At 57.5% G+C, this 18,609-nt stretch overlaps 1 protein-coding gene across 2 annotated transcripts in view; it reads right to left on the reverse strand.

Annotated features, from left to right (window-relative positions):
* The window catches only part of FOXK1 (forkhead box K1), a 62,768-nt gene that overhangs the window by 6,870 nt on the left and 37,289 nt on the right, over positions 1–18,609 (reverse strand). For both annotated transcript variants that reach the window (XR_006605275.1, XM_004775028.3), the window contains exons 2-8: positions 13,622–13,807; positions 5,215–5,371; positions 4,511–4,657; positions 3,683–3,876; positions 1,317–1,483; positions 944–1,228; positions 3–227 (exon numbers count right to left, since the gene is read on the reverse strand). Coding sequence is in view for 1 of the 2 variants with exons in the window: in XM_004775028.3 (XP_004775085.2) it covers positions 3–227; positions 944–1,228; positions 1,317–1,483; positions 3,683–3,876; positions 4,511–4,657; positions 5,215–5,371; positions 13,622–13,807 (1,361 nt within the window). In the remaining variant the exon portion in view is untranslated. The remainder of the gene's footprint in view (positions 1–2; positions 228–943; positions 1,229–1,316; positions 1,484–3,682; positions 3,877–4,510; positions 4,658–5,214; positions 5,372–13,621; positions 13,808–18,609) is intronic.

Genomic DNA, 18,609 nt, shown 5'->3' on the forward strand with positions numbered 1-18,609 from the left:
ACCGTAAGTGCTGCCGGCTAAACTGTTGGTGGGGACCGCGTGCTTGCCGTTCTGAGTGATGGCCCGGACGGGGAGGTGGTGCTGCCCGAGGGTCACCGGTGTGGCTGGCTGCAGGATGGTGACCGTGTGTCCGGGGACCCCTGGGGCCATCTGGCTGGCCACGGTCTGGATGACTCGGCTGGCGGTGGGGATGGTGGCGAACGCGATGGTGGGCTTCTCCTCCAGGCCTGAGGAGAAAGGGTGTCAGAACCCCATCCGCCCAATGGGGCGGCCGCTCTCCTCATGCTCGGCAGGACGTCTGTTTGTGGGGGAACGGACCGTGGTTTTGAAGCACTGACTATTCTCAAGAAACATCCCCCAATGAAATACTTTCCAAGTGAGAGAAAAACACCTGTAGGATTTTAGAAAAACTTCTAAATACCTTGAACTTTAAGCCACCAAACATAATGGGGAAAAGAAAACGTTATTTGGAACAAAGACTGGCAAACTGCTTCGTTGTCACGACGCTGTGAACGGGCTGCAGATCAGCAGACAGAGGCCCGCAAGCCCAGGAGACCGTGTGTGGCTCGAGGGCTCCCGCCCAGGCAGCTGCACTCTCGGTACTGACCCCATGCCCCCCGGGGCTCGAGACGCCACACACAGGGACGTGCGGTGACTTTCTGCGGGACTGCTAAAGTCTCCCAGCCGGGGGCCCCAGAGCCATCACCCTGTGGACGGCAACATCAAGCCCGTGTCCCAGGCCTGTCACCTCGGGGGCCGCACACCTGGAGGCGGTTTAGAGGACCATCGGCGTGGATTTAAAAGGACATACTCCCCAAGACAATAAGTAGCAGGGAGGAGGAAAGGCAGCAGCCTGAGAGTCGTTGGCCCCCAGGGACTGCCCGTTGCCCCGGCAGGTGAGCTCCATCCCCATGGCAGCCTGGTGAGCACACACCCGCCTTACCTCTGGCCTCGCTGCCCAGGTCCAGCACGGCTGTGCCCGCTGCCTCGTGGGCACCCCCTGCCGAGGCCTGGCTGGCGAGGATGTAGCCATTGGCGGAGCTGGCGGAGGTGGTGACCACCCTGAGCATGGTGACAGGGGGGGCCTGCTGCACAACGTGGATCGCATGGCCCGATGGCTGCTGTGCCGTCACTATGGACGCCGGCATGTAGGCGACGGGCTTGGCCACCAGGCTGGGCGGGCGGGGAGGCACGGCCATGATCACGGGCTGGGCACTGACGGGAGAGCCTGCGCGAGAAGGAACAGGAGAGCTAAGGCCCATAGACACGCGAGGCTCCGCTCCGCCACGCCGGGGGCAGGGACAAGACCATCTTACCAGGCGCACTTTGGGAATACCGATACTCTGGAACAGAAGCTAACTTTGACCCAAAGTCAGGGTCATGTGGAATGGGTGAGCCCTCTCGAGACAGGCACTCTGGGGTCTGCAGGCCACTAGAACGAGGGGACATTAGCCCGGGGTGAGTGGGCGAAGCTGGAGCGCTCCTGAGGAAGACACAAGAGAAGGGACCATGGCAGTAAGTACACAAGGTCAGAAATGAAAGTGGTGCTTCGCAAAACACAGACACCCCAATGTCCATGCTCCATGGCCCCTTGGCCAGCCTTTCCTGATGCTTCTCTGTCCTCACGAGGTAGTTCCCACGCTAACGTAATACCGTGCGGTGACAACGAGTTACCCGACAGACCAACGACCAACAGGTGTTTAAGTCCAGAAGTGGGAAATGCTGTCATTTGTGGCTTCCAGAGAATTTGCTTCCTGAAGGGGACCAGCCAGTGCCCCACGGAGTGTTAAAGAGCTAGGCTTTCCCACCAGGATCGACCTACGGCCGGAGGACCAGACAGGCTTTGGGTGCACGGCTGTCCGGCTCACACGGCTACTAGTCTGGGGGAGGCTGCTCCCTCTGTCACCATTCACCATGGTCTAGAGCTTGTGCTCGGCTGGGGCTATCCCGGGACTGGCTGTGCAGCGCGGGGACTCGTGGTCCCTCAGAGTCCCAGGGTCAATGCAAACTCTCCAAGGCAGGATGCCGGGGCTGCCTGGAGGGAGCCGTCTTTGCTCTGCATTTCCCGTGAGCACGGTAAACGTCCCTGTGGGTGGTACTGTTCGCCCCTCCAGACATGGGGTGCTGTGGGCGCCCTGGTCTCCTCAGGCACAGACCTGGCACCCTCCCCCCGCCCCCTAAGCCTGTGACAGACAGCCTTCCTCTGACCTCAGGAGCCCAGATTCCTGGCAGGCCCTCTTCACCTCTGCGCAGAGCCTACCCTGCTTTCTACATGCCCCCACCCAACACAAACACACCCACCGCCTTCCTCCTACAGAATCCCAGCTCTGCAGCCATGAGACGCCCTCCCTCTCCTGAAGACATAGCACGCACAGCCTTCCTCCCGGGCCCAAGAATTCCCTGCTGGCCACTGTGCAGATTCACGAGACTGTGGCCCTCACTCCCAGGGTGACGGTGAAGACAGGCCCCCTTGTCATCATCCAGAGACACCCCCAATCAGGGTTCCCTGGGAAGTGCCGGGCACATACAGCCAGCCCCGTACCTACTCCCCTAGCTTGTCGACAAATGACAAGTCATGGCGCTCACCATTAGGGGCTAAGCTGCGTCCCCAGAAATCACCAGTGCCTCAACAGGGGGCCTTGCTCAGAGTTGGTGGGTAGGATGGTCCCTAACCCAGTGACCGGTGTCCTGTCACAGGGGCAATCTGGACACTGACGTGCTTGGGGAGAACGGCAGGAAAGATGTGGGTGGAGGTCGGGAGCCCCTCCACGAGCCCGCGGGCACCGGAGATCACCAGCAAAGTGCCAGGAGCGGGGAGAGGCCTGGAGCGGATGCCCTCACGCTGCAGAGACACACACCCCACTGCCACCAGGGCCTCTGGCTATAGGAGCGTGAGGGGAGGAGGAGCTGTCGTACAGCCACGTCTCTGGGCCGGCCTCCTAGTGAACTCAGCTCCTCCGGCAGCACTTTTCTCAAAGCCCTACTCACGCAACATGGTGTTCGGGACAACGTGAGCTCAGCTGACGCGTTCTGAATTCCTACCTTACCAGTACGACTGTCACCTTTGCTCCGATTTCTGCTCTGGCTACAGAACCGAGAATCAGGCCAGACCCCATACCAGACATTTCTGGACGTCTGAGCAGTCTTTCGCAGAATCACATTAGCTACATGATGTGGAAAGCACAAAGTTTCCTTCCAGGGGGGAGAATTTCAGAGAGCGTCTGTCCTCTCTTGCCCCACGCTCTCCCTGGACTGGCGACCTCGGGAAGACTGCTGGGCCCACCCACGTGCAGAGCGGGAGGGGCCCCTGACCAGAGGGCGGATGGTGCCCACTTCGCAAAGGCAGCTTTGTTAATGACACAGCCTGTCTGAGCTCGACCATCCCTGGCCTGTCGGGCCCTCCGCCAGCACGCTCACGTCCACGGAACCCCACAGGCCCCTTCCACTCCTCTCTGGCTTCAGGTTCTGGTCCCAACACTGCCCACGTTTCAGCTTTGAGAACGGACCGGTCAGAGGAGCAGCCCGTGGCCCACTTACTAACTTCACTGTCCCAGAATCACTGGTCCTGACACCGTCTCACTCAGAAACATAAAAGTGACGCGTCTGAAGAGCCAGAGGTGGTCCCGTGAACGTGGACATCTGGGGAGCCAGGCTGCTGAGCGAGGGCAGAGCAGGGGCTTACCTGGAAGACAGAGGCCCGAAGGGGGTGCGGAAACAGGAGACGCCCCTCTGCCTCCGTTTTCGGAATGCCTGTTCCACGAGCTTCGCTTCTGAGGCAGGGTCTATTCGCCAAAAAGACCCCTTCCCAGGCTCCTCCTGGGAACGAGGGACTTTAATAAAGTAACGGTTCAAAGAGAGGTTGTGTCGGATGGAATTCTGTGGGCAAACAGAGACAGTCACCAGTTAGCATGTCAGAAAACAGAATCTGAATGTAACAGACATGAGACCAGAGGTGATGGGAGAGCCCAGCGTTCGTGCTGGTGCGGGCGCTCCACAGGGGGCAAGGTCACTGGATTCTACCGGGAAGTGCAAAGGTACAGTGGTAGCTTTTCCTAAGAAAATTTAGCACGGCATTTCTTGGACAAAAAGTGAAACCGAAAGACGGGCCATGACCCAGAGTCTGCAGATCAGAACTGGTACTAAGTCAACTGGCCAGGGGAAAAGAAGAACCACGGGGAAAACATTCCTAAATGAGCCTGACAAGAGGTCGGACGTTCCCAGTATACGTGGGCCACTGAGAGAACACAGGGACATAGTCCATTTCCAACACAGCGCACGATCGGAAGCCACAGTAGGCTTGAAAACACCAGGCAACTGCCCTCCCTTTTTCGGACGTCGGAGGGAGACAAGACTATTTGGACTCACTGAGGCTGTGGCTCAGCTCCGATGTGCCACGGGCCATCAGCAGAGACACGCCCCCCTGGGACCACTCTGTCCTACAGAAAATGACCTCCCCGTTAACCTCCTTGCTCCCAGACTGGGAGTCTGGCTTCTTGGGCTCGGGCCTCACCTGCCAGCCTTTGTCAGCCGTGCGGTAGTAGGGGTAATGCTTGGTGATGTGGGCGTAGATCCCACTTAGTGTTAGCTGCCTGTCCTGCGCAGACGAGATGGCCTGCACAATCAGCTGAGCGTAGGAGTACGGCGGCTTCGACTCATCCTGAAGGGAAAGGCGGCAGCCGTCAGCTCCGGCAGGCTTTCCGGGCCACCCGCCATGTGCCCCCGCTCCTGGAGAGCACCCGAGTCCAGCTAACTCAATCCCAGGGACCACCCGCGGCCTGCCAATGCGCGTGCACTCAACGAGGGACAGCCCTTCTAGCCCCACAGGGAGAAATCAGGTTTTCCTCATAATTTAATTCTGAAATTTCTCACTTCTTTAGCAAATCGATTTAAAGATAGATATCAGAGGAGAATGAGCTAAGATACCAAAGCTTTATGTAAGGAAAAGCCCTGAAGCCGTCGTCACCCACAGAGGGGATGAGGACAGAAGGCCGAGGAGGTGCAGAGCTGGAGAGAGGGCCTGGGGCCTGAGCGATGTCACTGAGGGAGCCATGTGTGCTATCCAGGCAAGGGGCTGGCATCTTGCCCCCGTGCGCGGCTCCTTCTCACGCCCGCACCCCGCAAGCCCGCTGCGCTCACTGGAGCAGCCCTGGGTGTGCCCGCGCCGTGCCCCGGGCACGGTCACCACATAGCCGCGTGTGCCGTGAGGCCTGAGACCTTAGGACTGTCCCCTCCGGATGTGTCTGCCTGCTGTTCCGAGGCGGCCTTCGCGGCAAACTCTGCGGCCAGCTGCAGATCCGAGGTCACGTTCTGAACAAAGCGGTAGCCGGACGACCCAGCCCCACGTGGACTGGCCGGGCAGGAGTTGGGAACACTGCGGAGAGAAACAACACAGCCTGAGTTCATGACCCTGGCAAGGAAGACTTGAAGTCACAGGACTTCAGGACCTGCCAGGTGATGCTGGGTGATGGCGAAATGCAACCCCTTCCTTCCCCGTGCTGTCAGGATGCTACACCTTGCCTCTGATAAAGGACTACCCGAGAGCAGCCAGACAACAGTTTGTGTCCACATGCGGCAGGGGCGATATGTGGTATTACAGCGGCAGTTTCTGACCGTGGTGCGGAGCTGTGGGTCCTGACCCCCGCCCCTGCACCGCACACAGCCTGGGCCCAGAGGGGCACCACCCACAGGGCAGGGGGTGCTGAGCCTGCCCCGGGCTGGCTGTCATGTGCTCACTGTCCACACGAGGGCGCTGTGGACCAGGGCTGGGGAGACAAGGCCTTGCGCGGGGCATCAGGACCTCTGAGATGGGCCCTACCCCAGTTTCTCCGGGCCAGGACTTTCACCTCTGTGGCCCAGTGGCTCTCTCTCTCCCAGGCTGCTGTGCCAATAGGAAGTGGGGAACTGCAGCCAAATACACGGGCCAGACACACCTGTGGCTCAAGCAGCTCCGGAGCACACACTGGCCACTGCCAGGCCTACAGGGTCCCTGGCCCGCATCCTGCTCGAGCTCACCTGGCCCGGCCCAGCCCAGCCCAGCGGTGACAGGCGCTGGCACAGTGCCTCTCGTTGACAAGGTGGACTTTGGTTATCAAACTACAATGAAATTCCGATTCTGAAAACTAATTCTATTACAAAATGTTCAGAGAACACCAGTGCAAACACTAGGTAACAAGCCCAGGTAAAAGGTGCCCGGTTGGCCAGCCCCACGTGGGACCACAGATGCCCCACCCCCACGGAGTCTGGCCCACAGGGCGGGGACAAGCCAGTCACAGCGGACTTGGGCCCCTGCCCTCAGGAGAGCTCCTCCGAGGCAGCACCCCACCAGGAACGGTCCAGAAAGCCCCAGCTTTAGGAACATGTCCTATGTGCTCCTGCATCCTCCCCTCCGTCTCTCTCCTGAGCTGCCCGGGTGCCCCAGACTCGAGGAATCTTAGCTGAGACGTTCTCTTTTTCTTAACTTAATTCGGAACCAGATAAACAACACCCAAGCTGGTAACGTTGGGGGACCAGTAACACAGTCACACGTTCGGAAGCAGGCTTCTCACACACAGCCATCTGGGAACCAAATGCCACCGTGTGGCACGAAGCTGTGGTTCAGCGGTCACACGACCCTGAGGTGAGGCGCCTTTCCTGAAGATTCTCTGCGCTGTCCTCCGCCAAGCAGTGCAGAAGCACAGGAAGCCTGGTGGTGGCAGCCCTGTCAGCCTGCTTGGTTCCTGCACACACGCGACGCCCCCTGTGGACCTGAACACAGTAAAGCACATCAGACCACAGGGACAAGTGGCTTCCTGCCCTTGCGTGATGCAGACCGGCCGCCCCTACCAGGGGCGAGGACACACACGACCTCTGGGCTTAGGCACATGGGGCTGTGCTGGCTGCCACAGGTCACTGTTTTGCAGAAGACTGCAGAAAATGTATCTCTAGCTCTCAGAGGCAAAACCCAGAGTAAAGGCTGTCATTCACCAAGAGTGACTTTGAACGGGAATAATTCACAGGGGAGCAAGCACGGGGACAGCCAGGGACTCATGCCAGCCAGCGTTCGCAGGGGACAGAGCGCCACTGTCGCCATGGTCCCTGCGGGCCCGTCCCGGGAGAATGTCTGTATGCGCACAGCCTTCTAGTCTCCGAGCCTCAAGCTTCCCCGTGATCCCCTCAGTTGTCCCCGCGGGCCTGTCTGTGTTGAGACAGCTGTCCCTGGCACCCGGTGGCCGTGATGTCGCACCGCCTCGGATGAAAGCGAGAAGCCACATGAGCTCAGCTCCAAGATGGGCCTCCAAGGGGCAGGTGTGAGATGGGGGCTCAATGGGCTCAGGGACCAACCAAGACACTCGGTGTCCCATACAGAGATGTATCCCACCGTGCTAGAAATCTCCCTCCCTACTAGCAAAAGCAGGAAAAAAAGATTTTTTTTTTTTGGAGTAGACTCCATGCCCAATGTGGGGCTTGAACTCATGACCCTGAGATCAAAAGTTGCAGACTCTACTGACGGAGCCGGCCAGGCTTACCAAAGAACTGCTCACTTTGTCGGGGTGCCGGGGGAGTCTGCATCTGGGCACATGGGGAAGGAGCAGAGCCTGAGCGGCTGCCGCCTACCAGACATCACACCACACGAGTGCCTGTTCTTCCTAATTCAGGATTCTAGGTGGAAATGCAGCAGAACGTGCACTTACAACCATTGGTCACTGACTCCCGCTTTTCTGGGAAACCAGCTCTAAAGTCACATTTTTGTTTCAGGCAAGACAGGTTCATGGTCTCGGGGGGTGGCTGCTTGGGCTGGCCTGTCCTTCCAGCAGCTCTCTGGGCTGGGGCAAACCCAAGCTGGCTCTGGGACTGCCGGGCCCAGCACGGGACCTCTGTGACCACGCGGGTCACGCCTGGCCTTGACTCTGCACCCTATGTTGACAGATTCTGGAAAAGAAGGAGCAACCTGATGGGAAAAGGTGTTTCTAGGTCTCACTCTGACGATAAGAATTCATGCTGAGAAAAACCAGTGGGAAAGAAGGCAGGCCAGCCAATTCCGTCCCTGTGGCCTTTCCCACGGCGTCCACTGCCACCCCTCCAGGCTGCCCCAGGCTCCACCAGGCCTGGACCCCCACTCAGATGCCGGCCCGCCTGGTCTGCCCTGGGACTGTGGGCATTTTCTTCCTGTGCCAGCCTCCCTGCATTCGAACCGCATAGCTGAGATCAGTGTGGGCGCCTGGGACCACGCAGGTGTGGGGGCTGGAAGAAGAGGCTGGGCTGAAGTCTGGAAGGCGCAGTCAGGACCTCTCCCCTCCCGGGACCGTTCCTGGCCGTCATGCAGAGAACCACGGCCCCCGTGCCCCGCTTCCCGCCCCAGCCCCTAGAGTGGCCACCGGAAACCCTCCATGAGCCCCATACCACCGCTTCAGCGATCATCCAGATGGTTTTCTGGAAGCTCGGTCTTTTTTGTGGAGTGCTACTGAGATTTTCATTAGATTATTAATTTTTAGTCAAGAAACAGAATCAGCTCCTCAATGGCGGCTGAGCGAACAGACTTTTCAAGCAGAAGATCATACGTCCCATGAAGACACAGAACTGCGTGGTAATTCTGTTTCTCATTCACGCCTTTCGACCTTTTCTGAAGATTAGAATGTTTTTGTTCTCTAAAATAAGAGTCCCAGTTCCTCTCCTGAGCACTGTTCCTCAATTCCCGCAGCTCTGACCCTCCCAGAGTTTATCTTCAACAAAATAACCAAATCTGAGAATCCATTGCCCCTGTGGAAGACACGTAGGCAGATGTTTCGGGAGGGCTGCCCCTGAGGGCAGGACCCTGGAAACAGCCCCTGGGTCCCCTTGTGGGGACGCAGGAAGCAAATCCCAGCTCCTGTAGTGTGGTGACAAGGGAAGGAGAAACCCACAGCAGCAGCCCTTTGAGACAAGGGGTCGGGAGAGGGCACTGAGCCAGTCCTGGGAATGGTGCACTCCGCGAGCTTCATTCTCGGGAATGTTTGAGTTGTGTGTGATGCTCACACAGTAAGTCTGTAACCTGGAAAGAATGAAAGAACAGGGAAAGAAGAGCCAGAGGCCAGCTTCGGAGGCCTCTCTTAGGAACGCTTATGATAAATGTGATGCTGCAAAATCCTGGGAAGCTATTTCAAAAGCCCAACACGTTTCTGCAACGCATTCTGCTCTGTGCACAGCGGTCCGCACGCTGGCCCGAGCTGCTGGTCAGCCCAGGTGCCGCCAGGCACACAGACCTTGAGGGGCAGCCTGTCTGGGGCAGACCTTGGGGGGATGTCCCCCAGACCCTGCACTCCAGGTTCTTCCTGCTTCCCAGAGTGTGGGGCCTGGGAAAGGCCCGGTATCGCAGGCTCACGGGCCCACGCTGAGCAGCAGTGCCCACAGGCTGGGCGTTACCCACAAGGCATGGCCAAGAACACTCAAAGCAGGAACCTTCAAAGGGCCCCCGTGAGATGTGGCCAAGAACCAGAAAACGGCTACTCCGTGAAGGTAAGAACTTTCTCTCAACATTTCAGAGCCAAAATACATCCTGGCACAGATTTGGCAGAAGGGAAAATAGAGAGAAGGCGGGGGCCCGCTTTTCTGTACGGATGATCCAATTTTTATTTCTTGGAGTTTGGGAAGGGCAAGGGCAAGGTCGGGGTGCGAGGCCCACAGGAGAGGTGCCAGAGAGGAAAGTGGCCCCCAAGTGAGCCTCAGACACTGGGGTCCCTGGAGCAACGGATGCATCAGCAGGCAAAGGCCCTGTTGGCATGACAGAGGAGGCGTCTGGAGGCAGGGCTGGGAGCTGTGACGTAGGAAACGTCACCCCAAGAAAGGGCCCCCGTTGGCTGGAAAAATGCAAGCTCTTCTCCCCAATGGACGGGACGGGATGGATCGCAGGGAAGGGAAGGTGGCTGAGCTCCAACCACCGACGGGGTGGGCTGCCTGAAGACCACGGTCAAGGGTGGTTTCAGTTTGAAGTCGGTGGCCTAGATTTTGCCAGAGTCACAACACACATTACTGAGGTTTTTGAGCTCTACACCTTGAAAAAATCAAGGAAAGGAAAAGCTTCTTAAAGAAACCGCTTGTAGGGGCACCTGGGTGGCTCAGTGGGTTAAGCCACTGCCTTCGGCTCAGGTCATGATCTCGGGGTCCTGGGATCGAGTCCCGCATCGGGCTCTCTGCTCAGCGGGGAGCCTGCTTCCCTCTATCTCTCTCTCTCTGCCTGCCTCTCCATCTGCTTGTGATTTCTCTCTGTCGAATAAATAAATAAAATCTTAAAAAAAAAAAAAAGAAACCGCTTGTAAAGTCAGGCTCTTGCGAAGACGAGCTCCGCCCCCGCCCCTCTGCCTTCATTTCCATGTCCCTGAAACTCCCGGCTCCAAGAGCTCTTAACAGATTGGGGTCTCGCTTTGTAAAACCCAAAAAATGATGAACTGATTTTTTTCTTCCTTTTACACCACTTTTTGAAAAAAAAGAAAAAAGTCAACAAAATGCTGCTGGAGACAGCAGATTTATTTCAAAGAGCATTCATTCATTTTGTGGGTGGAGTACATCAGTGCGCGAGTGCACACACACACACACACTCAAACACACACTCACACACACAAACACCCAAAACCAAAACACAAATCCAACCGCAGGCGCGCCACACCCCCTGGCCTGCCAGGGAAGCAGGAAAAGGCCAAACTGAAAGGAAGGTGGGTGGGGCCACAGCACGGGGCGGGGCTGTTTGTTCTCCAGAAAGTTCCTCCCGGGATTGTTCCTCCAGGGACAGCCACTCAGAAAACCCTGGAGGGGACGGGGGCTGGAGAAACCAGGTTCCGGCAGGAAAGCGACCCAGACCGAGGCCCCTAGGCGGCGCCGGTGAGCTGGCCAATGGCGAGAGCAGGACGCAGGCACACCAAACTAGGAAAAGAGGCTCCCTCCCCTCCCGCCGCTGTCTAGTCCGAAGGGACAGGAAGGGGAGGACAGCTGCAGCAGGCAGGCCTCGCAGGGGGCCAGCCCCACCCCCTCTGCCCTGGGCCCCTCCTCCAGCACTGTGGGGTGGGGAGTGGGGGGGGGCGTCCCAGGGTGGAGGAGGGGGCGGGTGTTTGTAAACACATGGCCCCACCCTTGCAACAGCCCAGAAGATGAACAGATCTTGGCAAGTGAAACCACAAGGGCCCCTGAGGTTTCTAAACACTCAAGTGGATTCCACAGCGCTAAGATAAACGGATGTAAACAGAGGTCCTTTCTCGGATATTTAAAGGCCAGAAGGGGGGAGAGAGAGCCAGTCCCACAGTGGCTACTTTCTCCGCAAATCTTCTGCCAGATGGAAAGGAGAAGGGGGGTTGGGCAGGACACGGCACCCCCACAAAGCAGGCTAGGGCCTGGCCCCTCGCTTCCCCGAAGGCTCAGCACAGCTCCAGCCACGCGGGCTCAACCCCAACAGCAGCGTCCACGCTGCCCTTGACCGCTTCCAGCTCGCGCCTCCTTTGGACACAAAAGTGACGTCCGGACCACAACGCCTGGCTTGAATATCGTAACCCAGTGGCCACCGTTTGGACTTGGATTATTCCTGGGAGACAGATTTACTTTCTGCAGCCCTCCAGGTAAAAAACCAACACATTTTTCTTTCTTAGAAAGCGTCTACTGGGCTGGATCATAAGCTGATGGCCTGGGCCCCCCAGGTGCCCTCAGCCGCCCAGGACCAGGCGCGAGCGGCCAGCAGCACAGGCATGGCACGCCGCTGGTCACTGCGCCCGCCACGGCTCTAGGCGACTCCTGGACGAAGGTGTCAGGGCAGGCCTGGTTTCGTGTCAGCTGCGCTGAGAGGGAAGTCCCGCATTAGAGCACAGCCCCGCATTTCTGGGGTACTCACGGAGTCAGCGGCCGTCCCCACTGTCTCGGTGCATGGCATTTCCATCATCGCTGCAGAAACAAACATCGTAGCAGCTGGCGAGCCCACCCTCCAACCCCAGCCCCACAGCTGCCCGCCTGTTCCAGGCGTTTCCTGCCAACGGTGTCCTAACGGTGGCGGCTGTCTGCCCTGGCCGCCCTCACTCCGCATCATGTTCCCACGGGACAGCTCTGCCACGTGTCAGCGCTTCATCCCTTTTTATGGCCAAATAACATTCCACCGTGACTGCACACGTCTGACCCGCAGGGGCTCCCGCCTCGCGGCTGTTAGGGACAGTGATGCCCTGAGCGCTTGTGCACAAGTTCCGGCCAGGACCTCCCGCTCCGGTGAGCTGCCCGGTCCGGAGCGGCCCATCAGCTGTGCGAGGAAGAGCCAGAGCCTCATCCGCTGGGGCCACCTCATCTCCCCGCCTGTCATTTCCTATCTGTGGATACATCACAAATACTAAGTGCAGGGATATTTTCACATGAGCGTGAAACTCCTGCTCTACAAGAAGTTCCAGCTCGCCATTTGGAACGAGATTACATGTTCCACGCGGGGCTTTAGAACAGAGTCATTCTAGGAACCTGAAGTGAGCAATGCTGCCAGCTTGGTGCCGAGCACAGGACCTCACGTACACGTGGCTCGCAGGACGCTGCTGCTCGTCCCCATTTCCCAGAGCCAGGACATCTGCCTCTGGGCTCACGACAAGGAGGCCCCTGGCTCTCCCATAGATACATGGCCAGAACCAGAACCAGGGGCCCAGGCTTGAGCTCCAGGCCACACCATGATCAACACTGTCACTCCCTCCCTAAGAGGGAGACACACCTTGTCCCTGGCTCTTTGGGACCTGGACTCCAACGCAAGCTGTTCCCAGTGTGTCAGCAACGTGTCCTAGCAAGAGAACAGGACGTGCGGTGAGGCACGACTGTTCCAGAAAGACCAAGGGACACATGGTTCTAGAACATGAGGGCCACCAGAGCGTCCCTTAGTGAGGGATGGCATGGCATCTGACCAGATGGCCGTAGGCACAGCAAAACTCTCACCCGAGCAGCAGCAGGTCTCTAGGCGTGGCTTGGAGACACCCCTAAAGACCGAGACCCCTGCAGGAGGTATGTGGGGGCAAAACCAGACTCAGACACGACCTGCCTTTTCCAGGTCTGACATTCACACCAAGGATGCAGCAGCTATGGGCAGGCTGCCGGTGCCGAGGCCCGAGCCGTGACACCAGCAACAGCACCACATGGAAAGTGGGCGGGACACGAAGTCGAGAGCCCAGCTAGCCCCTCTCTACGGGGATCTCTCCGAAACCCTCCCCCAAGGACTCTCTGTACACCACACCGAGGACGAGAACATCTGAGGACTTTCTCTCCTTCTGACTCTAGTTCAAGTCCTAAAACTTCATAAATGAAGTTTAGAAAAACAAAGTTCAAGTCCTGCTGTGCACAGGTGAAAGTGCTGTCTGTATCTTTAGAGCAACCATACCTGTGCTGCTTCTCGAGAAAGCTCCCGAGACCCAGAGCGGCAGACTGAACAAGTGATTCGTACAGCAGGGACTCTCCAGTCCAGGAGAGAACTCTCCGGAGATTTAAGGCGTTGGGTCCCTTGATGCACTTAAAATAGTTTCAAAATCTCCAAGCCCTGCAGTTTTCCAGAGATCTACTGGGCGCTGTCCAAGACTTGGAACGCCTGTGTCCCCCTCCTGCTTCTCACACAGACGGCCAGAGCAGGGGGACCCCGGGGCTTGGTGGGGGGTGGGGGTGGGGGGGCACTTACCTGATGGTGCCGGTTGGGGACGGGACGGGGCTGACCAAGCTGCGGAGATCCGGCTCCGGAATGTGAATCTTCAGAGGGGATATCTGCGGGTAGAGGGGCCGGAGGGGAGACGCTGGGGCCTCCTCCGGCCGGTACAGCGACGTGAACTGGATCTTTATGGCTGTGCTGGGGAATCGGAAAGTGCACCTGCAACAAGGAGAGTGCGTGTCAGCGCAGGGAGACAGGGGTATGGCCACCAGGCGGCCGCAGAATGTTCTGGTTCACCTGATGGTGGGGTCGCCTGACGTCCCAGAACCCCAGCATCACTCTGGGTTCGTGGAGTGAAGCCAAAGTCCGATCTGGGACACTTGCGGACACCAATACGGGTTTTTCATTTCCTGCACACGTGCAGATAGAGGTAGGAACCCGGCAGGGCCGCAGGAGAGGCTCAGACATGCTGCCACCTCCTGTCCACTGGGGTGGCTGCAGGGGTACCTGAGCGGGACTCACGAGCTCGCAGAGAACGCTCGTTGGGAAGCTGAACCACCATGGTCGCCGCTCAGCAGCGAGCATAAATACAGGCTGCGCCGCCAGAAGCTCTGGAGCGGGTCCACGGGGGTGGTACCACCCTAGCCAGGCCGGCGGGCACCCCGCAGAGGAACGGCCCATGACTCCCCGCGCCACCCGCTCTCAGCTCTGGGCCTCTGCTGGCGGGCGACCGCACACACCCAGCCACACCCTGTGCGCGCCACACCAAACCAAGGTCACCTACCCTCCAAGAAACGTCTGCGTAAAATCTGGATGTTAAGTATACAGCACACCTGACTTCCAGACGCACAAGTCATCAACAGGTTGCTAACTGCAACTTTAGTTACAAACAGAAATGCAAACCCAAATGAGAGCAGAGAGGACAGTCCTGCCTGTATCAGCTGCTCAGAAAAAGCTCTTTGTAAGACAAGGGGGGTGTGGGGGCGCCTGGGTGGCTCAGTGGGTTGAAGCCTCTGCCTTCGGCTCAGGTCATGATCCCGGTGTCCTGGGATCGAGCCCCGCATCGGGCTCTCTGCTCAGCGGGGAGCCTGTTTCCCTCTCTCTCTGCCTGCCTCTCTGCCTACTTGTGATCTGTCTGTCAAGTAAATAAATAAAATCTTTATAAAAAAAAAAAAAAAAGGCAAGGGGGATGTGGCTGGGGGATGGAGGGGACATGTGTCCACTCCCACCATCAGTGCGCTCCCCACCATTCCCAAAAGGTGTTCAGAGCATGCCGGGTGTTCAAACAGGCTGTGTGCCCGCTCCTGCCTGTGTTAACTCAGCAGCATGATTTACGCGGCAGGGACACCTCCACACTCTGGGGGACACAGCATTCACCCTCTTCATTTGAATTTTCCTCTTCGTCAAATTGTTTTTAAAAAACCTGACTTAAGAGCAGGTCAAAATAGGTTCTGGGCCCACGAGAGGCAGTGAACATCTACAGTGGGCAAGCTTTCCCCTCGGGAAGCCCTTGCTCCTGGAATGACTCAGCAGCACACGCTGGCGTCTGCTCCAACAGCCGGGCCGCCCGAACCTCCCAGGGGAAGTCAGTAACTCAAACTGGCTCGACTGGCCAGTACTCATTCTTCCAGAGATGCCCAAGCACGGGGACTGGCCATCTCTGCAAAGGCAGGGAGCAAAGCACCAGGCCGCTGTCTGACCCACGGACACCAGCTTTGTATTTCCAAACCCAGAACCACAACAAAGAGATTCTGACACCATTTCAGTTCTGGGAGCCACAACAAAGAGATTCTGACACCATTTCAGTTCTGGGAGATGCGGTCCAAACACCAGCACATCAGGGCGGGGGTGGGGTGTCCGCCCTGTCGTGTCCACATCACCCCCCGGCCCCTGTTCTGCGTAAGGCCACCTGCGGCCATCCAAACACATTCTGCAATTTTCCTCTTGTAAGCCATGGTTAAAGGACGTTTGATGTTGCTTCCACTTTCCTTTGTTTTCCCACAACCCAACAGAAACCTCCTCCGTTAGTATTTTGGCTAGAAAGTTACATCACACACTTGCCTACGATGCTCTCTGAGGCCTCCGGACTCTCCAGACCTGGAGGGCAAGGAGCCAACATCCGTCCCCGCTCACGCCCGAGGACGGCTGCCGTTCCCGAACCAGAGGAGGAAGGAAAGAATTTGCAACGGGGAATCTGGCTGAAGGCTCCACGCACACGCATACCATGCGCGCACACACACACACACACGTGTGCGCACACATGAACACACCTAACCACGCACACAGCCCTGTGCCACAGTGTCATACATAGAATTAAGAACGACGAATATTTAAAGGCAGTGATTCCGTCCTTAACCATTTGTCTCTTCCTTTGGCAGCTGTGAATGGACACAATAAACTCCACCCCACTACCTGCCAGGAGGGCCCGGCATTGTGCCCGCCGTGCTGTGAAAGCCCCGGCACGAGGGTGCACTCACAGCACCCCCTACCATCATCAGGGCAACCAGAAAGAGGATGTGGCTTCTGGCCTATGACAGGTCACAAGGCAGAGTGGAACGTCAGGAAACAGGGCTGTGGGTGAAGACAAGAGTTGCCACAGGATCCTGGGAATGGGGGTGGGGAAGCCAGGCTCCAGGCAGCCCAGCCGGCCCAGGGCTGCATCGCTCCCAGACCCCAGGACAATTCTTGGGAAGTGAGCTACGTGCCCAGGGAGGGCTTCTGAGCCCCCCATGAAGGTGAGGTGTCAGGATGGGAACTGAGAATCAGGGACACAGCCTGTAGGAAGGCGGGGGCTGTGAACCGCTCCTGAGTTCAGTGCCCCAACCTCCGTGGTTCCGTTCTTAGCTAACAAAAGGGGAGGCTCTGAACACACGAAATGACCTCCTAGACACCTTCCAGTTTAAAAAACAAAGATTCCAGGTAATACATGCATACCTGTGGAGTTTTTAGTAAAACAAAACACAACATTTTGTAGGTCAGGGATTTGGGTTAGCAAATTAGTGGCGAAGTCAAACACTGTCTATAACGGATTCAAACACGCAATTTCCTACTGTAAGAGTCATCCCCAATTAAGGTTTAACAATAAACATTTTCTTATTATTTACTGCAACAGCTATTTCAAAAGCAGCTCCTGACCCACTCTTCCAGAAATTACCCCGAGGCAAACTGTTTCCTACCTAGGAGGAGAAACACCAGGAAGCTACTTAATTTTAAACAGACATCTCCCCAGGGTGCTCCCAGGTTCACCAATTACTTCTCTCCCTATAATATTTCCATTCCGGTTTTGGGCCGTGGTTGGTGTTTTAATGACCATATTTTGCAATTAGAGCTATTCTCTGGGAGGCGCTCCACGTTCGACCTGACCCCAACTGCACACGGTGCCCCGCCGTCAGCGCTGGGGTCGCGGCGACAGAGGAGCGTGTGTGGGCGTGTGTGCATGTGTGCGCGTGTTCCGCCCCAGCTTGCAGCACGTCCCCGAGCAGCATGCGCCCACCCTGGGAGGGACCGTCCTTCCGATCCCCCTGCAGCACGCTGGCCCTCACCTGCAACAGAGAGGAACTGGGTGCTGGTGCAGGGCTGGGGCGGGGGGAGCTGGCTTTCACGGGTGACAGAGAGATGTTCTAAAATCCATGTTGGTGCGAGCTGCAGAACTGTCAACAGAGAGAGAACCACTGAACTGGACAACTTAAGTGGGTTAGTTGTCAGCTCTGCGAATTACATGTCCCTCAGGCTCCTGTGAAAAAATGTCCGTGCCCCACAGCTCCCGCGCTCAGGGTCTGCCCGAGGCTTGCACAGTTCCCGGGGCCATGTGGAGGCCAAAGGCTCCTAGAAATTGGGCCAAACTGCGGCGGCCCTGCAGCCACGCAAAGCTGCCGTCTTCAGCAGCAGGTCAAAGATCATGGCCCAGAGGCTGGTTCTGGCTCTGCTCAGCACGAAGAAGCCTAAGGTTTTCAGGGGTGACTGGGGTAGGCCGCTTACTGTTGCTTCCACCTGGTCCTTAAAATGGAACCCCACCCCTGGCCCTACCAGCCGGGACCACTGTGGGACACAAAAGGGCTCCTCTAATCCTTACCGATGCAGATACAAGTACAGGGATCTTCAATCTCGACGCGGGAAACAGGCAGAGAGAGAAAGAACTCCATGTGAAACTTTCCAGAAACATTTAAAAAATTAAGGCAACAGAGCGTTCCCCTCTAAAGCTGTAGTAGCCCCCACCCCGCCTGCAGCTCATCGCACTGCGTCCGGCAGAGCGGATGGGCCTGGGCCCGCACAATGAATGGGGAAGACATCCCGCACTGACTACGGAGCCTGAAATTCTGCACACCAGCCACGCCTCCCCCAACCTTCCCAACAACCCCCAGCGGACGACAGTCCAGGACGAAGGCTGCAGACGGGCATTTGTGTCCTGCTCCCGGGGAAGCCCACCAGACAAGGAACCAGCCAGCAGACCACCCTGGCAGGTGCAGCAGCCGTCCGTGGGAGGACCCAGCTCTTACGTGTAGATGGAAAGCCAGGAAAGAACAGACACTTGGGGAGCATCTCTTACAGGAAGACAGGAACAATCGGGGGGCGGTCTCAGAGAAACAGATGACCTGGAGCAGAAGGCAGACCCCTTGTCTCCTAAGATAAAGGCACCTGCTGCCTATGGAGTGAGGGCCCCAAAAGTCACCTCCAGGGAAAAACAAGAAACCTGGACAATGAGACGTACAAAGGAAAGAAAACTCGAGAAGGAAGGCTGGATGAGACTGGAAAACGTCTCCTGAAAAGACACAGAAAATTTTGGTGGCTCTGGCCAAGAGGTTCACATCAGAACAAGAGTTCTTCTACAGAGGAATCCTTCTCAGGAAGCTACAGGGAAGAAGGCATGGGATCCCAGGACCAGACCTGTGGCTTTTGTATCAACTTCCTGAACATCAGAGTACCCAGTGTTTGCTACAAGCTGGCTGGGTAAGGGGTCCTCACCCCTGACGAGAGCATCAAGGGCAGCAATCTATTCACCCTTCCTGGCAGCACGTGACTGC

This window comes from Mustela putorius, unplaced genomic scaffold (assembly GCF_011764305.1).
Source record: "Mustela putorius furo isolate JIRA1106 unplaced genomic scaffold, ASM1176430v1.1 tig00000139_pilon_pilon_pilon, whole genome shotgun sequence".
Classification (NCBI taxonomy): domain Eukaryota; kingdom Metazoa; phylum Chordata; class Mammalia; order Carnivora; family Mustelidae; genus Mustela; species Mustela putorius.